Consider the following 16,811-nt stretch of genomic DNA (forward strand, 5'->3'; position numbering starts at 1 on the left):
ATATAGGAGGAAATAGTGGTGTGCTTTTACTCTGAGGCATGTCAGGCTATCACACCCACCTGTTTACAAAAGGTTTGTTGAGTGTACATTCCTGGAACTTTGAGACTAACATGAAAGAGATTCCACAGAAATGTCAAATTCTGCTCAGAATTTCTTTCTTGCACATGGAAGAAAAGAAATACATACTCAATGTCATATAGTCGCACGACAAAATAACTGAACTTTTTCACCCTTGATCCTTTGGTAAACACAAACTTCAAGGTATTTAAATACTGATCACAATGTAGTGCATAAGTGAGAATTGGAAGAAGAGCCATACAGAGTTTTCAATGTTTGTTTTTACAAATGCAAGTATGGAAAGTGTGGCTTGCATTTATATGCACCCCTCTTTCTCTTGATATCTGTAAAGATCCAGCACAATAAATTTCCTTCAGATGCCAATATGCAATTAAGAGTACACCTGTGTCATTTAATTTCAGTAAAACTACAGCTGTTCACGGAAGACCTCGAAGGTCATTATAATGACAGACTATTTGAACTTCTCATTATAATGGCCCTGTCAGTGCAATGAATATCACGTGTCATTATAATTCCACTTAATAATTATTAACTAATTTGTATTGGTTTATCAATAATAATAATAATAATAATAATAATAATAATAATAATACAATATAATGGTTAATATGGTGTGTTGTTTTATGTTTCATACAACAGACAAAATGTCCGCCAATAAAGTTTGAAGTGAATGGGGATGTTGGAGGTGAATAGAACTGTATGCATACTGAACTCTATGAAAGTTGAACATTTCCCCCCCGAAGACTCTGCCGCCCTCTAGTGGAAGCTGCGTGTCGGAGGAGAGGGTACAGGGTCAGGTTGTTATGGTGAGGCATTTCCCCTGAGGGCTGGCAGGCAGGAGCTGGAGCGGTGGACAGCAGCTGACTCGGTTTTCATAGCCGCAGAGCTGAACAGGAGCCGCTGCTGTCAGCCACTTCAACAGGTAAGATGTCACCTCTGCGTTTTCTATAAAGTTCAAGTGGATGTGGCCGCCCTGCTCGGTTTCATTTCAAATAAATAAAGTCGTCGCCGAGAACACGAGATAATGTTTAATCTCCGCAGCGGTTTGTTTCTGGTTATGGAGCAGCTCAACAGCAGCCAGCTAAGGTAACGCTAGCATGACGTGACCTCTCTCCATAGTCGACTCAAGAAACTCAGTCAGCAGGTCCTCTCAGTAGTTTTTATAGCATAATTAAAAGAAAAATGTCGACTCTGTTGGAGCCCTTCTGCTGTGAATGAAGGCGGGTGAGTTAAAGTACTTCCTACCTGTCAGACCAACAGGTACCTGTTGAGTCAATGTAGGTGGACCGCTAAGAAGCGTTAGCTAATCTGCTGCTGCTCCAACACAGTTTAGGTTTATGTTAAGCCTCTGCTGCTTCTGTTAGAGCTTCTAATTACAGTTTAAAGTGGAATTAAGTCAAAAACAAAACCCCAACATGCTTAATTTATTTCTACGACCACTTAAAATTAAAATCGTCCGGAAATTTGTGAACTGTAGTTCACATAGTGACATAAAAGTTCAGTATAGCTCCACCTTTAAAATGTTCCCTCTGTATTATTAGGAGTGCGGGCTTGGTAATCAAATAATTAATTATAAAATTACTATGCAAACATACATTTTTTGAATTTATTAAGCTTCAAACTGGTCGAAATAAAATTATTTGTTTATTCAAATTTGTTTATTCATTGTCATTTCCAGTGTCTTGCAAAACAATACTATCTGTTCCTTTTCACAGTTTGTCACCATAAACTTCAGGGTGTTTTGTTGGCATTTTATGTGAGAGGAACAGAAATTGGTGTTAAGTGGGAAGTAAATTTTACATATTTCTTTTTAAACAAAAACAACACAAAACAAACAATCTATGTTAATTCGTATTAACCCTCCTTTACTCTGATACCCTCAGATGAAAGTTCAGTGCTGCATACAAAATGCTCAGTATGGTAGGAAAATAACACAGCACATGACTGGACACATCACATCCACTATTTAGTCACAGCCTCAGAAACTTTACGCATTTAGTGAAACATGATGGCGGCGAAGTTATGCTGTGGGACAAGGCAGCTGGTAACATTTGATGGGAAGATGAATCAACCTTAATACTTATAAAGAGTCCAGTTAGTTCAGGGGTGTCAAACTCCAGTCCTTTATGGCCAATGCTCTACAACTTTAGATGCATCCCTGGTCCAACACACCTGACTCAAACGACTGAATTACCTCCTGCGCAGGCGGTCAAGGTCTTCAGAGTCCTGCTAATGACCTCATTGTTTAACTTAGGTGTGTTAAAGCAGAGAAGCATCTAAAAGTTCCAGGACGCTGGACTTCGAAGCCTTGAGTTAAGGACCCCTCGGTTAGAGGCTATAAAACACAAGGACAGAAACGTAGAGCTGCAGTGGAACAAATGACTGGACAAACAGATGTAGCTTAGTTATCTTTCCCATACAGTCCTATGCAGCCTTCCTTAGTAAACATGTAGCTACAGTGTTTAAAAATGAAATAATGAAGTAAAAACATGATTACCTTGTATAAGTTAACAGTAGTTAGCCTAGTCATCAGTCCCCTCTGGTTTCAAACAAGGAACAGGAACACAGTTTTGGTTTAGTGTAATGTCATTTCTACATCTAAGCACATAGCAGCCACCAGAACAGGTTCCTGGTTCCAGATCACCACTCCAGTTCACACAGAGGGATTCTGTGCTTCAGATAAAGCAGAGATTGGTGTGCTTGATTTGTGTTGCTTTCATTGCCTCTGCAAGGAGGATGTTCAAACCATCTCTTTCATCGATCACAATAGGCAAAGATCATGTCCCTGACTCCAAAGTCTCTCTGCCCGGCTTTCACAAAGAGTTTTGAAGAGGAGCTGCAAAAACAAATGAGGTGGATTAGCAGTGCTTGCCAACAACCGAAGGTGTCATCCAGGAGATGCTACTGTGAAATATCATCTCAACAGCCTGGTCATCTGAGTTGTCATAATACTCACAAGACGCCACTACCACCCACAACAAATCCATGAAGACACTTGGATTATATTCACTACAGCATTTAGGTTTAGGCATCAAGTACTTCTGAACTGACTCTGGATCTCCAGTCTTGAGCTAATTTGCAAGTAATTAGTTCCTGCACAATTGTGCACTAATTAGAGTTGGCTGTTCAGATAAAATCCCAGCTGAAGACATTACAGTTTGTGATTAAAATGTGAAAACATTAACGGCGTATGAATACTGTTGCAAGGCACAAACATAACATCTGTGGGTATCGGGTTATGTTTTGGAAAATCTGGATGTATTGACTTCTTGTGAGAGCCCTAATCGTCGTGCAAAACATTGATAATATCAAAGTGAACACGCCTCTTTAGTATTTGGCTCTCACTGCGTCAATGACATATTAACCACATTTAACTCGTACACATTAAACCGAGGTGTTGCTCATGAGTATTGCAGCATATGGGCAAAGTAGCATTTCTGTGGTAAATGTAGTCAAATATTTGTAGGGTTTATAATGCAGACTAAGATTGCGATGCACAATGTGACAACGGGAGCACAGCTCTGGAAGAAAATAATGAAATGGCCAGATTAAATATCAACACACGAGGTTTAGTGGACTTGAACCCTGCGTGAGCTTATGAGGGAAAGAGCAAATACTGGGTCATTTTTGAGGAAATCATGTTTGTAGCTGAAATTGTGACTGTGAAGTAGTTACTAGAGAGAGATTTCTTAGCAATTTTGATATGGTTTATGTTTGTGATGATAAAAGTCCAGATGGCTCAAGAAAGCATGTGCTCAAATTCCTCTTTGTATCCATTACTCTCTGTTGGGTGCGTAAAAGCCAGATACTCCCTTCTTTCTCATTTTAGAAGTAAAGTTTCCAGATTCTTTTGTCCACATGTAGTCAGACTATTTTCCTTTTCATTCAAGGCCTCTCTCCCTCTCTCTTACCCTGCCATTGGCTACTTGGCAGATTTACTGAGATTTCTGGGTGATTATATGGTGCAACCCAAATCTTTACACATGACAGAGCTTACTGTAGATCCTCCTCACTCGCTCTTTCTGTGCCTCAGGCCTGGCAGCAAAATTATAATCAAGTCATGCACAGATTTTTTTTTGCAACTACAAAAAAACCGCCATATGTTTTGTCTCATCAATTTAGATTTAAAATTAATGCAAATAGAGACACCCGTTGTTATTTATTTACTCAGCAAGCTGTTTCAAGCTCCACTTCTTCCGTAATTGATGTCTGTGCTGCATAGTAAGTGACAAAACAGCCTTTCTGTGTGTTTGGCAGGCCGTTCTGGCCACTTGGCTTTGTTTTGGGTTTTATGCTGGATCGTTCCCGAACCATCAAGCCGTATTGACTCAGCATTGTTCGCGTCAGTCTGTGCGCTTCATCAAATCACTTCACTAGGTTGTTGGCAGCACACAGCCCAGTTTGGACTCGTTTCGTGGCGATAAACCACGGATGAAGCTCTTGGCGCTCTGGGTAGTCGGCTTTAAGTTTGAGCAAAGGTGTCGGCTGTATTTTCAGCCAGTGTTCTTGGAAAAGTGATCAAGTTGTTGCACTGAGGTAGGTACCACCTAGCAGAAGGATGTAAGAGCTTTTGCATGTGTGTGTGTGTTTATGCTACTCTATTCATCGTAGCTGTTTGGAGAAAGTTTGTCTTCTCCGAGAGCCCCTTCCTGTTAGGTCATCTAATTAAAAAAAGGTCGGAAGACTATAAATGTCAGAGTGATGATGTAGAATGTTTTCATACACATTAAATACACTTTTTTTTTCTGCATGTATGAGGTTCTTGGGAGTTTTTGTTATGACTGAGCCTTATATTTTCCTTCTGACTGGTCTTGGCCTGACTCAGAAACTCACAAGGTTCCTACAGTCTTACCAACAACAAATTCCACAACAAGTGTTATGAAAGAACCCAAATATCCCTAAATCCATGAGTCACGGAGAATCAGGGTTTTTCTTCCCCTTTTCTTTGTTTTATTAACTGCGTTATCTTTCTTTCTTTCTTTTGGCAGGCAAACGCATAAATGATAACCGGAATAAAGCTTGTTACTGAAACTTGATTTTAAACAGTGCTGCTCTGTCATGCTAATGTTTACACATCGGAACAAAACCTTTGATTTCTGTCCAGCTTCTGTGTTGGTCTGGGGCTGAGCAGGGTAGTGGATCAGTAAAAACCCTTTGAAGTTATCCTTCCAAATTTGTTACATCAGTCAAACTGAGCTTAGGATATGAATATTTTTGGATGGCTATCTCCTGGTCAATCAGAAACTCAAAAATCCATGTATTCTGGTGTACTTACCAGGGTGTTCTGACAAAAACTTTCTTCAGGGTAGATGGTGCTGTTGAGTGAAAGGCTCAACAAAAACCTATGTGGGTGTGGGGAAAGGGTTTTCCTCAGTTTAGGAAAGGTTGTGCTTTAATTTGCAGATGTCTCTGCTAAGTTTCTACGCTGTTCGCATTAATCTGCAATATCAGTAGGATCTGTAAATTAAACCCTGAATGTTTGCTCTTTTTGGGATAAGATTTATTTCTCAGTCAGCTCAACAGTAAACATTGCAATGTTGTGGCTGAGCTTCATCCCTCTGATACCCTGCACTGATTGGCTTTGGCTGAGATCTGACTTGCCCACCTCACTCTGCCAAGGTCGCTAATCTGCAAACATCGTCCTCTTGTGCCCTGACTGCGTGTTTGCGATAATGGAAAGGATTGTAGGAGACTGATACTGTTTAGTTAGTTTGTGTGCCAAAGTTAGTGTTTGTGTTCAATACATTTTAGTTTTCCATTCTTTCAGCAAATGGTGGACAATTCCATTAGAGGTTTATAGAGGCGCTCATTGGATAAGACATAACCGCAACAGCTAAGCTTCCGAGCAAACGGTTAGGAGATTTTAAAGAGACAATTCCCTTTTGCCCAGAAGACGTTTAAGTTGTTAATGAGATTGTTGTCACTCTAGAGACTGTTTGGTTAACAGTGATTTAGAGATGTTGGCCGAGACCAGCTCACGCAGATGGAGCTGTGTTGCATTTGGAGCCTTGCTCCTTGCCCTTTAAATGCTAAGAAGATACTGGATTATAAACTCACCAGGACAAGTCCCTGTGTGGTGCAGGTCTTCTTTTCATTGTGCTTGAACAAATTATAAACAAATATCTATTATTTCATCAGTTTTTATCCTTTACCAAGTTAGATCTTGTCATTTAACATAGTTTTATTGAAGTGTTTCTTAAAGAAGTTAGTCAAAAAAAAAGGGTAATCAAACAGCGAATATACTTACGAATTATTAATAATAATTTTTTAAAGATGAAAGTTGAGATATTTTAACAGCGGTATAACATGTTGCAATTCAGAATGCCAAGTTAGGTAGAAGAAGATGTGTTTATTTGTGAAAACATCTGGGTGAAGCACATCATTGTTCTGGTGTGGATGATATTGTTCACACAGAACTTCAAATAGCCATCTGGCAAGTAGAGTGAATCCAGTCTGTTGTCTCAAATCGTCCCCACAGAGCTTCTTCCTGCTGTGGTCACCAACCCAACGGTTCTTTTGACCGCAGGTTGCCGTGAAACAACAGTTTTATAGCAGTGCTTTGCTTTGTCAAGAGAAAGTCTTGCAGTGGTGTTGTTTACATCCCTGACATTTCCAAACAAAAGAAAATGGATTTAGAAAGAAGGACATTTTGATGGACTTTTAATCACTGATCAGTTTTAAACCTTTTTGTGGACATTTGCTTGGTTTGAGCTTCGTTTAGCTACACATTCACTTAACTTGAATCAGCGTTGGAGGAAACACTCTTGATCGCAAAATTTGTGCCAAAGAAGACTCAATTTCTTGTATATTCTTGGGTTTGCTGCATGTTCTCTGAATAATGGACAAAATCTCAAATTCAGCCAAGGTATTTAAATTTATGAGCACAACTGTTTCCTCTCTGCTTGTTTCATTTGTTACCGGTAGCCTGTTCCTTCTTATTTGTGCTTTGCTGAAGTGGCTGATTCGAGTGTTTTGACCTTTACCACAACATAAGGAAATCGTTGCAGAGTGATTTTTGACTCTTGTCAATATTTTAAAATAGACTATTCACAAGGCCAACCAAAACGGTAAAGGAGACAGCATGTAGGTAAATCTCTATACACTGAAAATATCATTGGGGCTTTTAGCTGTAAATCACTCCAAACTTTATGAATTATAACATTCAGGAAAAACATTGCAGGAACGATAAACCTCGATAAACGACGAACATTTGAGAGGAAGTTTGTAACTGATATATCTTATCATTATCAGCACACCTATTTGTCTGCTATTCGACTGATTTATTGAGCTAGTGTGGCTTAAGCACACTATTTAACTCACGTTTCAGGCGTTGCTTGCTTGCTGCAGTAGCTCTGGGTCCTCTCACTAGTGTCTTACCGTTCACTCTCTCTATCTTAGTGAGTTACTCTAGTTGACCTTCCTCTCAGTGTGTACAGGCCAAAGCCTGAATAATATATGAGTAGCCTGGAAAGAGCCAAGCGTGAGTCGTGTATCTCTGCTGGAAGTTAACGAAAGGCAACGGGAAAGATACAGTATTAATGTCCGGCGTTGCTAGAGTTTGAACTTGCCCTGAAACGGAGTGTCGCTATGCAGATTTTAACCACTTCTTGTGTCTTGATCTTGTTCCTGTATGGGACAGCCATCGCAAGCAAGCTTCAGCTGGCGTCAATCATTAATGAAAAGCATCCCACCATCTCAAGTTTCTTTAGGAGAGACGAGGGAGAGAAGGGGACTCAGGGGTTAAAGATAACAATGTTAGAAGTGGAGAACTCCTGCATTCTGCTGTAACGTAGCACTCACTTTTTTTTTTCTCCCTGCCCACAGACTTTATCACAGAGGAGCAGCTAACTACAGCCTTCGTACTGTCAACACTTCACCTGAAGAATGTTCATCAACAAGAAAAAGCCATGCAGTGTTTACTGAGCACCTCAATTGGATTCATGAAATAATCTGGTACTGGAGGTCTGAATCCTGCATCTGGTGTCATTGAGCGTCCGAGTTCTGTCTGCATAATGCACATGTTTGTTCATCACCAGTGGATTCTGAAATCACCGCCCCCTGTTGAATCCAGTTCTTGGACATTATCGGCCCCAAATTAAACACTTTGGGGATTAGAGCGAGTACACAAAGCTGAGAGTGTGTGTTCCATCTTTCTCCTCTTTTTCTCTCCTTCAATGTATTATTGCAAGATCATCTACAGCTGAAATGGAAAGGACTGAAAGTTTGCAGAAGCTAGCACTTTTTCCTTTTGGTAATAAGTCAACTGCATTTCATTTTGGTCCAATAAAAGTTTTTATATAAACCGTCGATAGAACCCCAATTGTAATCATGGAGATATTTAGAGAAAAAGCAACTTGACTTAATTTATTTTTCATCATTTTCCTTTTTTTGTAATTTATTTATTTATGTGCTAAAAATCTAACCCCTATTTTATGTTCTGCTAAACACTGTGATGTAGTTCTTTGACCCTAGAGAAGACTAATATAACATTTTGAAAGCTAAATCACTAAAAGAATCTAATCTCGGAGAACGAGCCGAATACAGGCACGAGAAGGCCAGAACCCCGGTCGCCATGGCAGCAGACCACGGCGAACTGCTGGCCGAGATGGCCACGGTCGGGCGTCTGAGTGCCACGGAGCGCCTGAAGCACGCCCAGAAACGCCGCGCCCAGCAGCTGAAGGCGTGGGCGCAGATGGAAAAGGATGCGTCCCGAGGATCCAGGGCCAAAGCGGACAAGAAGAAGAAACGCACTACTAAAGTCAAGTTCCCCAACTCTGTCACGCTGCTGGAAGCAGCGGCCCGCAATGACGTGGAGGAGGGTGAGAAGTAAACACACACACACACTGCCTTGCGAAACTCTGCATATCCTTCAAAGGCTTTCACGTTTTCTGACATTACAATAACACACGTCAATGTATTTAACAAGGATTTTATGTAATGCTATGGCTTAAAAATTATTCTTGGAAAACATGCAAATAAGCATCTTAGGTGGAATACTAAATCTTTAAATCAAAGTATCTCCAAGTGTCTCCTAATCATAGTCCAGACCTAAATTGATTGAAAAAAATCTTCTTGGGACTTGAAAATTGATGTTTACAAATGCACTCAAATCAATCCTGGCTGCACTTCAGCTATTCTGCAAAGAATGTTTAAACATTTACTCTGAAAGTACAAAGTAGATAGAAATGCTAAGGATGGTTCTCTATGGTATTTAGTCACGGGAACCAAAATAACATATGCAGTCCACTCTTACCAGTTTTGTGTTTGTGTAAAAGATTGAAAACTATGTGTGCTTTTTGTCCCTTTTTCACAGTTATGCATTAGTTTGTTTTGGTCTGTCACATACAATCCCTATTGGTTATGTGAGGGATTCTACCTCACGACAAATCAGGATCATTTCCCCGAGAAATTATAGATTCTTTTGCGATAAGCTCCAAATTTTGTTTTCAAGAGGTTTATTGTTGGCTGCTTGGAATAAGGCATTGATCTCTTTCCAGAAACAAATTTGTTTCTGTTTAGGACCTACAGACATGCCTTAAATAAATCCACCCTGATTAAATACAGGCTTTCTTCCAGTGGGATCTTGTGTGTGTGTGTGTGTGTGTGTATGCGTGCGTTTGTTTTTATGTGTGCTTTTGTTTTTTCTAGTGAGAGAGCTGCTCAACAGCGGTGTCAGCCCAGATCTGGTCAATGAGGACGGACTGACAGCCCTGCATCAGGTACAGAAGCAGCTGGTTCAGGAGTTTGCTGATTGTAGTATTTGGAATTGTCAAAACTTAAACTCTTTAAAATCATGTTTACGTTCAGTTGATTATTTTCCCTCAAACCACTAAATATGCACACAGACCTACTTTGCTTTAGGGTAACCATAAAGGTGCAGAAATTGCATGTTTTCAAAATGTTTGTGACTTTCCAGTGTTGTGTCTGTCTGTGATGTTTGCACCCATCATGTCTTTTTTTAAGTCTTTATTATGTCTGAATATGCCAAGATAACTTAGTTTATATAATGACAGATTATTCAACGTCGCTTTTGTTCAAATTTTAGCAGACTAAAATTTCTGGCCAGATTTGGAGAAAGTTGAGGGATTTCTGTGATTTTAACTCCAATGGCCTGTGTGTTTAACGATTTAAACCATTTGTAATTTATTCTCCCTATAAGTTGATGTAAATTTCTCCCTCTTCTCACTCATGAAAGGAACGTTTGTCAGTACAGAGAACTCTTTATAAAATCAGTCACAGTTGAGTTTTAGGAAAAACTTTGTATTTGCACAGCAGAAGACTGAGCCATTCATGCAAAATCGTTCCTCTGAAGTAAACTTAGTCTTAATTCAAAATCTAGCAATGATTTATCCATGTATGCATTTTCTTGTTTGCTTTTTATCCCAGTGCTTTTCTTCTTCTTCTACTTCTCAGTGCTGCATCGACGACTTTGTGGAGATAGTTCAGTGCCTGCTAGACGCTGGTGCCTCTGTGAACGCCTGCGACAGTGAGCTGTGGACGCCGCTGCACGCTGCTGCCACCTGTGGACACACTGGACTAGTGCAGCTTCTCATTCAGGCGTGCGTCACTTTTCCCTTCTGTTCTGAAAAATATCCTCAAGGTTTTTTTTTTTTATTTCTTCTAGCCTTTTACTCCTCTCTCCTTCTCTTCTGTATTTATTTATTTTTCATTTTCAGAGTATAAACCAATTGAGATATGCAGTATTCAAAACCAATGCAAATATGGCTGCAGTTTGACTTTGAAAACATCGCTTTGTGCACGAGGGTGTGCCACTCTTACCCTGAAAAATTTGCATGTCTATTTCCTTGTAGTGGAGCCAACCTGCTGGCCGTCAATGCAGACGGCAACATGGCCTATGACCTCTGTGAGGATGAGGCCACACTGGAGCTGCTAGAGATGGTTATGGCTGAGCAGGGTCAGTAATTGTCAAATCGTTTGCAATGCATGGGGGGGGAGAAAACGTTAACTGTTAATCATAACATTTTGGGGAAATTTTTCAGGGATAACTCAGAAGCGGATAGACGAATGCAGAGGAGCGAAAGAGCTGACCATGCTTGCTGACGTCGAGGCTTTGATTAACACCGGAGCAGATTTAAATGCACAAGACAACAATGGAGCGACGCTGGTGAGAGGCAGATGAAAATAATTGTAACACATGGTACACAAGTGATAGTCCGCCAGGGTGTGTAGTCTAGGAAAGCGCTCACTATACATGCTCCCTGAACCTGCAGAGAATCAGTGGGATTAGACAACAGAAGGCAAAACAAAGGGATGCGAAAAGCATCAGTCATACAGAATGCATAACTCGGTCATTTACAGGAAAACATTAAATTAATGATTAGGTTAATCACACAAAGTGCTATTCTGAAAAGGAAAAATTATACTCGATGTTTGAACCTTTTTGTAAAGTAAATTAGTCAGAAGCCGTGTAACAAGAGTAAAATAGGGTTTAGACTGTTTCAGTGAAATAAGCAGCACTGCAGCAGCTTTTTTTTTTTAATATTGTTAATTTCTTTCCATTTCAGCTCCACATAGCGTCTGCCAATGGTTACATGTCTGTAGCAGAGCTGCTAGTCGACCAAAGGGCTCAGCTGGAACTGAAAGACTCTGACGGATGGACGCCGCTTCACGCCGCCGCCTGCTGGGGACAGGTTTGCTCTGCCGTCCACCTTGAGTAACTGTGTTTTGACCTGTGTTACGGGGTGTCATTTGTTTTCACTCGTTTCCAGATCCAAGTGGTGGAGCTGCTGGTGGCTCACGGAGCCAATCTGAACTCCAAGTCAGTTTTGGATGAGACGCCGCTCGGTGAGATCAGAGGCTCTGTGTGGGCATTTTGTTATGTTTCTCTGGAATAACTCGATGCCAGATGTGACCCGTTGCTCCGTCTGCAGATGTGTGTATTGATGAGGAGGTCAGAGCCAAACTGACGGACTTGAAGAACAAACACGATGCCATCATGAAAAGTCAGGACAAGCAGAAGGGCACGCTGCAAAGACGAGTGTCCAGCACTGGGAGCAGAGGGTAAACGAGGGAACTCGGGGACACTAGAGCAGGGATTTATTATTATCAGGTGTTTTACCTGATTCCCGTAACATTTGCCCACACAGGAAGGTTGTGCGTCGGGTCAGCGTGAATGAACGCTCCAGTCTGTACCGCCGGGAGCACCACCGGGAGGCCATCGTGTGGCAGGAGCCGGCGACCACGCCTGAACCACAGGACTACGACGAGGACAGACAGACTGACATCGAGCTGCTTCAGCATGCTCACATGGTGACTGAAAACGTTTCCTTTATCTCATCCAGAGTCTGACTTTAGGGCGGCAACTAACAGTTACTTTAGTAATCGATTGATCCGTCGATTATTCTGATGATGAATCAAATTTAAGAATTGGTACATTCTACAGATTTTTCATTTAACCACTCCATCTTATTTATGCATTAGAAACCCATCTAAAAGTAAAAATAACTTCTGTTAAATAATAAAATAAATATTCTACTGGCTGAAGTACAATAACATAACGGCATTCCTTTAGTGAACGCTTTATAATCTGGAGGAAAATGTGCATCTGCAGCTAAGAAATACTCCCAACAATGTGAAAAACTCAGCCCTTTCTGCTCGACTTAACATCAACACGTTGCAGAGGTGATCTGGTGATTATTATTTGGGTTAATTAGTTAATAGTTGTGTATCAAACGGTGCTTGATAAGAGATTTTTTTTTTACATTATTTGAACAGAGTGAAGCTAAAGCTATGTCATGTAAGGAGCTCTGCGTAGAGCTTATTTATAAAGGTTTTTGTTTTTTATCTTAAATGCAAAATTTATATAGATTTCATACATCTAAGATGTTCTTTGAACAAGCTGCAAAGACGAGTATCTAGCCCTGGAATACTCTGATTCTGTAAACTCCAGATAACTATTGATTGATTACTAAATTAGTCAATGATCGTTCCAATAATAGATCCGTCACAAAGATTCCGATTAAGCCCTGTTTGACTTGATGAACTAGTTGTTTTTTTTTATTTTTAAGTTTACTAAAAGTTTCCCTTGTTTTCTCAGGTTGCTACCGGAGCAGCAACGACACGCGTGGAGGAACTGGAGGTTGCCGACAGAAAGATCGCGTCATCCAGCGTGGGGAATGGGGAGACGTCCGTGTCTCTGGCTTCCTCTGTGCCTGGCGAGCTGTGGAGCGGCGGCGGCCGTATGGATCGCAGCGGTACCTATGAGCTCAGTCCGGCGTCCGGGCAAGCGGAGGGCGAGGGCGCCGACAACATGACTCGGGAGAAATCGCACCACACCCTGGCCGACCTGAAGCGCCAGCGCGCCGCTGCCAAGCTCAATAAGTATCCTGCGCCTCCTCCCCCGCTGCCCTCCACCGCCGAGGTAGAGGAGCCTCCTGTCACCGCGACGACCGCTCAGGCCCAGCCAGAAATCCAAACGATCCCAACTCCAGAGCAGCCGTCGTCGTCTCCCAGTCAGGTGTTCTTCACCCCGGCCAGCGGAGATCCTCCCTTGTTGAAACTGCGGGCCCCCGAGGAGGAGCAGACCAACAACAAGGAGCCATGCTGTGGCCTCATGTAGACGCTCTCTGCTGCCTGCAGGGGGCAGAAGCACTCCAAAGTGACAAAACACCCTTAAAAACAGACTTTTTATTGCAATGCATCACTGAAGACCGTCAGTTTAGGCCTCATGCAATCTGATCTCACAACAGAACGTGTAATGACTACGTTGGTTTAGAAATTCAATACGTAGATTCTCTAAAAAATAATAAACTGCAGAGATAAAGCTTTTGACTCACTAAGGAATTATAGTGCCTTGCAAAATCAATTACTACATTTTTTTCACCTTTTATCAAACCACAAACTTTACTGTATTTTATGGGGATTTCATCTGATGTGCACTACCTTGTGTTGTGTTGGCCTAACTATGTAGTGGATAGAAAAGCATAAATGGTTGCCAATGTTTCATTTTTTTCCCTTTATTATATACAAATGCAGATCTGACCTTTGGCTCGTATTTGTACACTTTGTAGGACCTGCTTTTGCAGTTGTTGCAGCTTTTATCTCTACCAGCTTTGCACATCTAGAGATTTGTCTTCTTAGCTCGAGTTCAGTTATTCTGACGCATGAAGATGCTTTTTCAGAGTCACTGCTTTGTTGCTTTGGTTGAATTTCGACCCCAGATTCTGATTTCATGGCATTGATAGTTGTTTTTTTCTCTACATTTTTCTGTGTTTAGGCTCATTCATCTCCCCATCAATCTGACCAGCTTTTCTATCCCTGCTGACAAAAACTATTCCCAAAGCATTATGCTATGTCTCATGTTAGTTTTTCTAAATACATAGAACAAAAGGTTGCATTTTGGTCCTCCTTCCAATAACAGTTTTTTCTTACCAGTCTTTCATAAAAGGGAAGATTAGTTGAGAACTGCCTTGTCAACAGATTCTCCCAACTTCATGTTCATGATGCCGTTTCTTATCCGATATTCTCTTATTAAGTCTCATTACTCAATAAGCGACTGAAAGCACTTGACTGCACTGAATTTTGTGTAAGGAGATTAGATTAAAAAGAGCTGAGCGCAAAATCACACCACACTTTTTATTTTATTTGTACACACATTAAAGACATTCTTTTTTTTTTTTATTCCGTTTATGGTGTAAATCACATAAAATCCTATCAAAATGCATTTGTTTGTGGTTTTAATGTGACAAAATGTGAACAGGTTGCAGGGTGCAGGACATGACTTTGGTGACAGTATCAACTTTGTAGGGAGTTGATATTCTTGATTTGGCCAAAACTACTGTAATATGAGATGTAAAAACTCACTGGTGGGTGCTTTCCCCATATTTTTCTTTTTCTTTTTTTCCCATTTTTTTTTTGTGCTTAAATATTTTACCCTCATTCACAAATAATTGGGAAAGGAGAATTAAAGTACATCTTTAAAGTCATGATTTGGTTTACATTTTCATTTTAGATACTCGCATATATTCTACTTCTAGGCATGTTTGCAATGTTAAACATTAAAATGTGTTTAATGCCTAACATGCCTAATGTCTCACTATTCTACAGCATGGCCTAGTGACACATTTCTCTCTCATATTTTTTTATTCTAAAACATTCGAAATGCAGAGGAACGTTCCCATTGCACGTTTTCTGGTGAGACTGGGCTGCCCCGTGCCAATAATGGTTTGATGTGCAGTTTGTCTATTTCACCCATGTTTCTTCTTCTTCGTTAAGCCTACACACTCCAGCTTTGCCCCGCCCCCCCCCCCCCCCCTGCTTGGAGTCATTCGTTTCTGCTGAATGTAAAGTTTTGAACTCAGGAGAACTCCAGTATCCAGTTTGCCTAGAAATCTGAGTGGGCATAAACATGAAGTTGTCTACTTCATTAACTAATTTCTCTTGATACAGAAAGAGGTTTTCTTTAATGACTGGTACAAAGTATGTGGGTACATTAAAGATTTTATTTTTTTTATTATTATTATTGGATTTCTGAATGATTTACAGTGTATTCTGAATTTAGAAAAACGTTTGTTCTTTAGCATTCAAAAAATTTACATTTCACTATTGTAATGGTGCAATTTGTACATTTATTTTCCTTTGATATGAAATTATTTCTCTTCAAGTCAATGTACAATTTACATTTGTCAAAACCTGTTCTCCGTTCTTCTATCAGTATTTGTTTTTCTACTCTCAGAATTTAATCACATTATTTATTTGTCTTACTTTGGAGAGGGTGGGGGGGAAAACATCTTTTAAAGATGATGACATGAAGGAAAAACTGAAAGAAAAATATTTTTGCATTCACACAATGATCAAAGAGTTACTTAATTGTCACATTGATAATCAGAGTTTTGTGCCTTCATTTGGTGGCTGGTTTGCAATTGGTGCACAATGACCCACAAATGACATCGGTGAGATTTGAGATTAAATATGATGGACTTGATGTACGTTTTAATGTATTGTGTTTACTGTAAAACATCACTGTTTTATTTTTATTGATTGAAAAAAAAAAAGACTTAAATGCATCGTTTTCACAAATTAATTTTGTATTTCAATATTGCATAAGCACTTAGCACATCTGGATAGCGTTCCTACAGATTACTAAGATTATATTTACTTCATCCCAGGGACTAAATACAATGTACAAAAATTCCTTCTTGTTCTCATTTTTTATAATTATCAGGCCATTTGTTTCTTCTCTAAATACAGCAGATTGTTGTCATTTTGTTCCATTCCTCTGACAAACTCAACTTTCTTTGCCCACACTTTTCTATTTGCCCAATATCATGATGACCACTTGAAATCATTGACTTTGTCGTCCTTAACCCATTTTGTATCTTATCTGATGGTTTTCTTAGAGTTAATGACCATTTGGAATAATAATCTATTTAATGTCTCGTAATGTCAATATTTAAATATTTTGATTTTTTTCCTCAACTTCTATTTTGTGATGCACACCAGTTCCTCTTGCAGCAAAACAACCACACATGATGCTACCGCGCCCATGCTTCACAGTGGAGATGGTATTCTCCGACTTGCAAGCTTATGTTTTTTCCCTACATATGGTCACAATGTCTAGTTGCATCAAACCAATCACCACAAGACTTCCTTCTTTTTTCTTCTTTCTTTTTTTTTTTTTTTAGTTTTAGTTTTTGTCTTTGCTTACCAATGAATCTGTTTTTATGTTATTTTGGACAAACAGCTTCTTCCTTGCTGAGTACATAGTATTTTAA

The 16,811-nt window shown here is 40.1% G+C and overlaps 1 protein-coding gene across 2 annotated transcripts; it reads left to right on the forward strand.

The window, feature by feature from the left end:
- Nucleotides 1–863: 863 nt before the first annotated feature.
- On the forward strand, nucleotides 864–16,231 carry ppp1r16a (protein phosphatase 1, regulatory subunit 16A). Of its 2 annotated transcripts, none has more exons than XM_008438584.2 (11): nucleotides 864–1,000; nucleotides 7,903–8,897; nucleotides 9,727–9,797; nucleotides 10,492–10,637; nucleotides 10,890–10,993; nucleotides 11,079–11,203; nucleotides 11,604–11,729; nucleotides 11,808–11,883; nucleotides 11,970–12,099; nucleotides 12,186–12,348; nucleotides 13,136–16,231. In XM_008438584.2, the coding sequence occupies exons 2-11, from the start codon at nucleotides 8,651–8,653 to the stop codon at nucleotides 13,655–13,657; spliced, it is 1,710 nt and encodes a 569-aa protein (XP_008436806.1). In that variant the 5' UTR covers nucleotides 864–1,000; nucleotides 7,903–8,650; the 3' UTR covers nucleotides 13,658–16,231. The 2 variants fall into 2 exon arrangements, with proteins under 2 accessions (XP_008436806.1, XP_008436807.1); XM_008438585.2 differs by lacking the exon at nucleotides 864–1,000 and adding an exon at nucleotides 4,460–4,614.
- Nucleotides 16,232–16,811: the final 580 nt, after the last annotated feature.

Source organism: Poecilia reticulata, linkage group LG20 (genome assembly GCF_000633615.1).
Source record: "Poecilia reticulata strain Guanapo linkage group LG20, Guppy_female_1.0+MT, whole genome shotgun sequence".
Taxonomy (NCBI): Eukaryota; Metazoa; Chordata; class Actinopteri; order Cyprinodontiformes; family Poeciliidae; genus Poecilia; species Poecilia reticulata.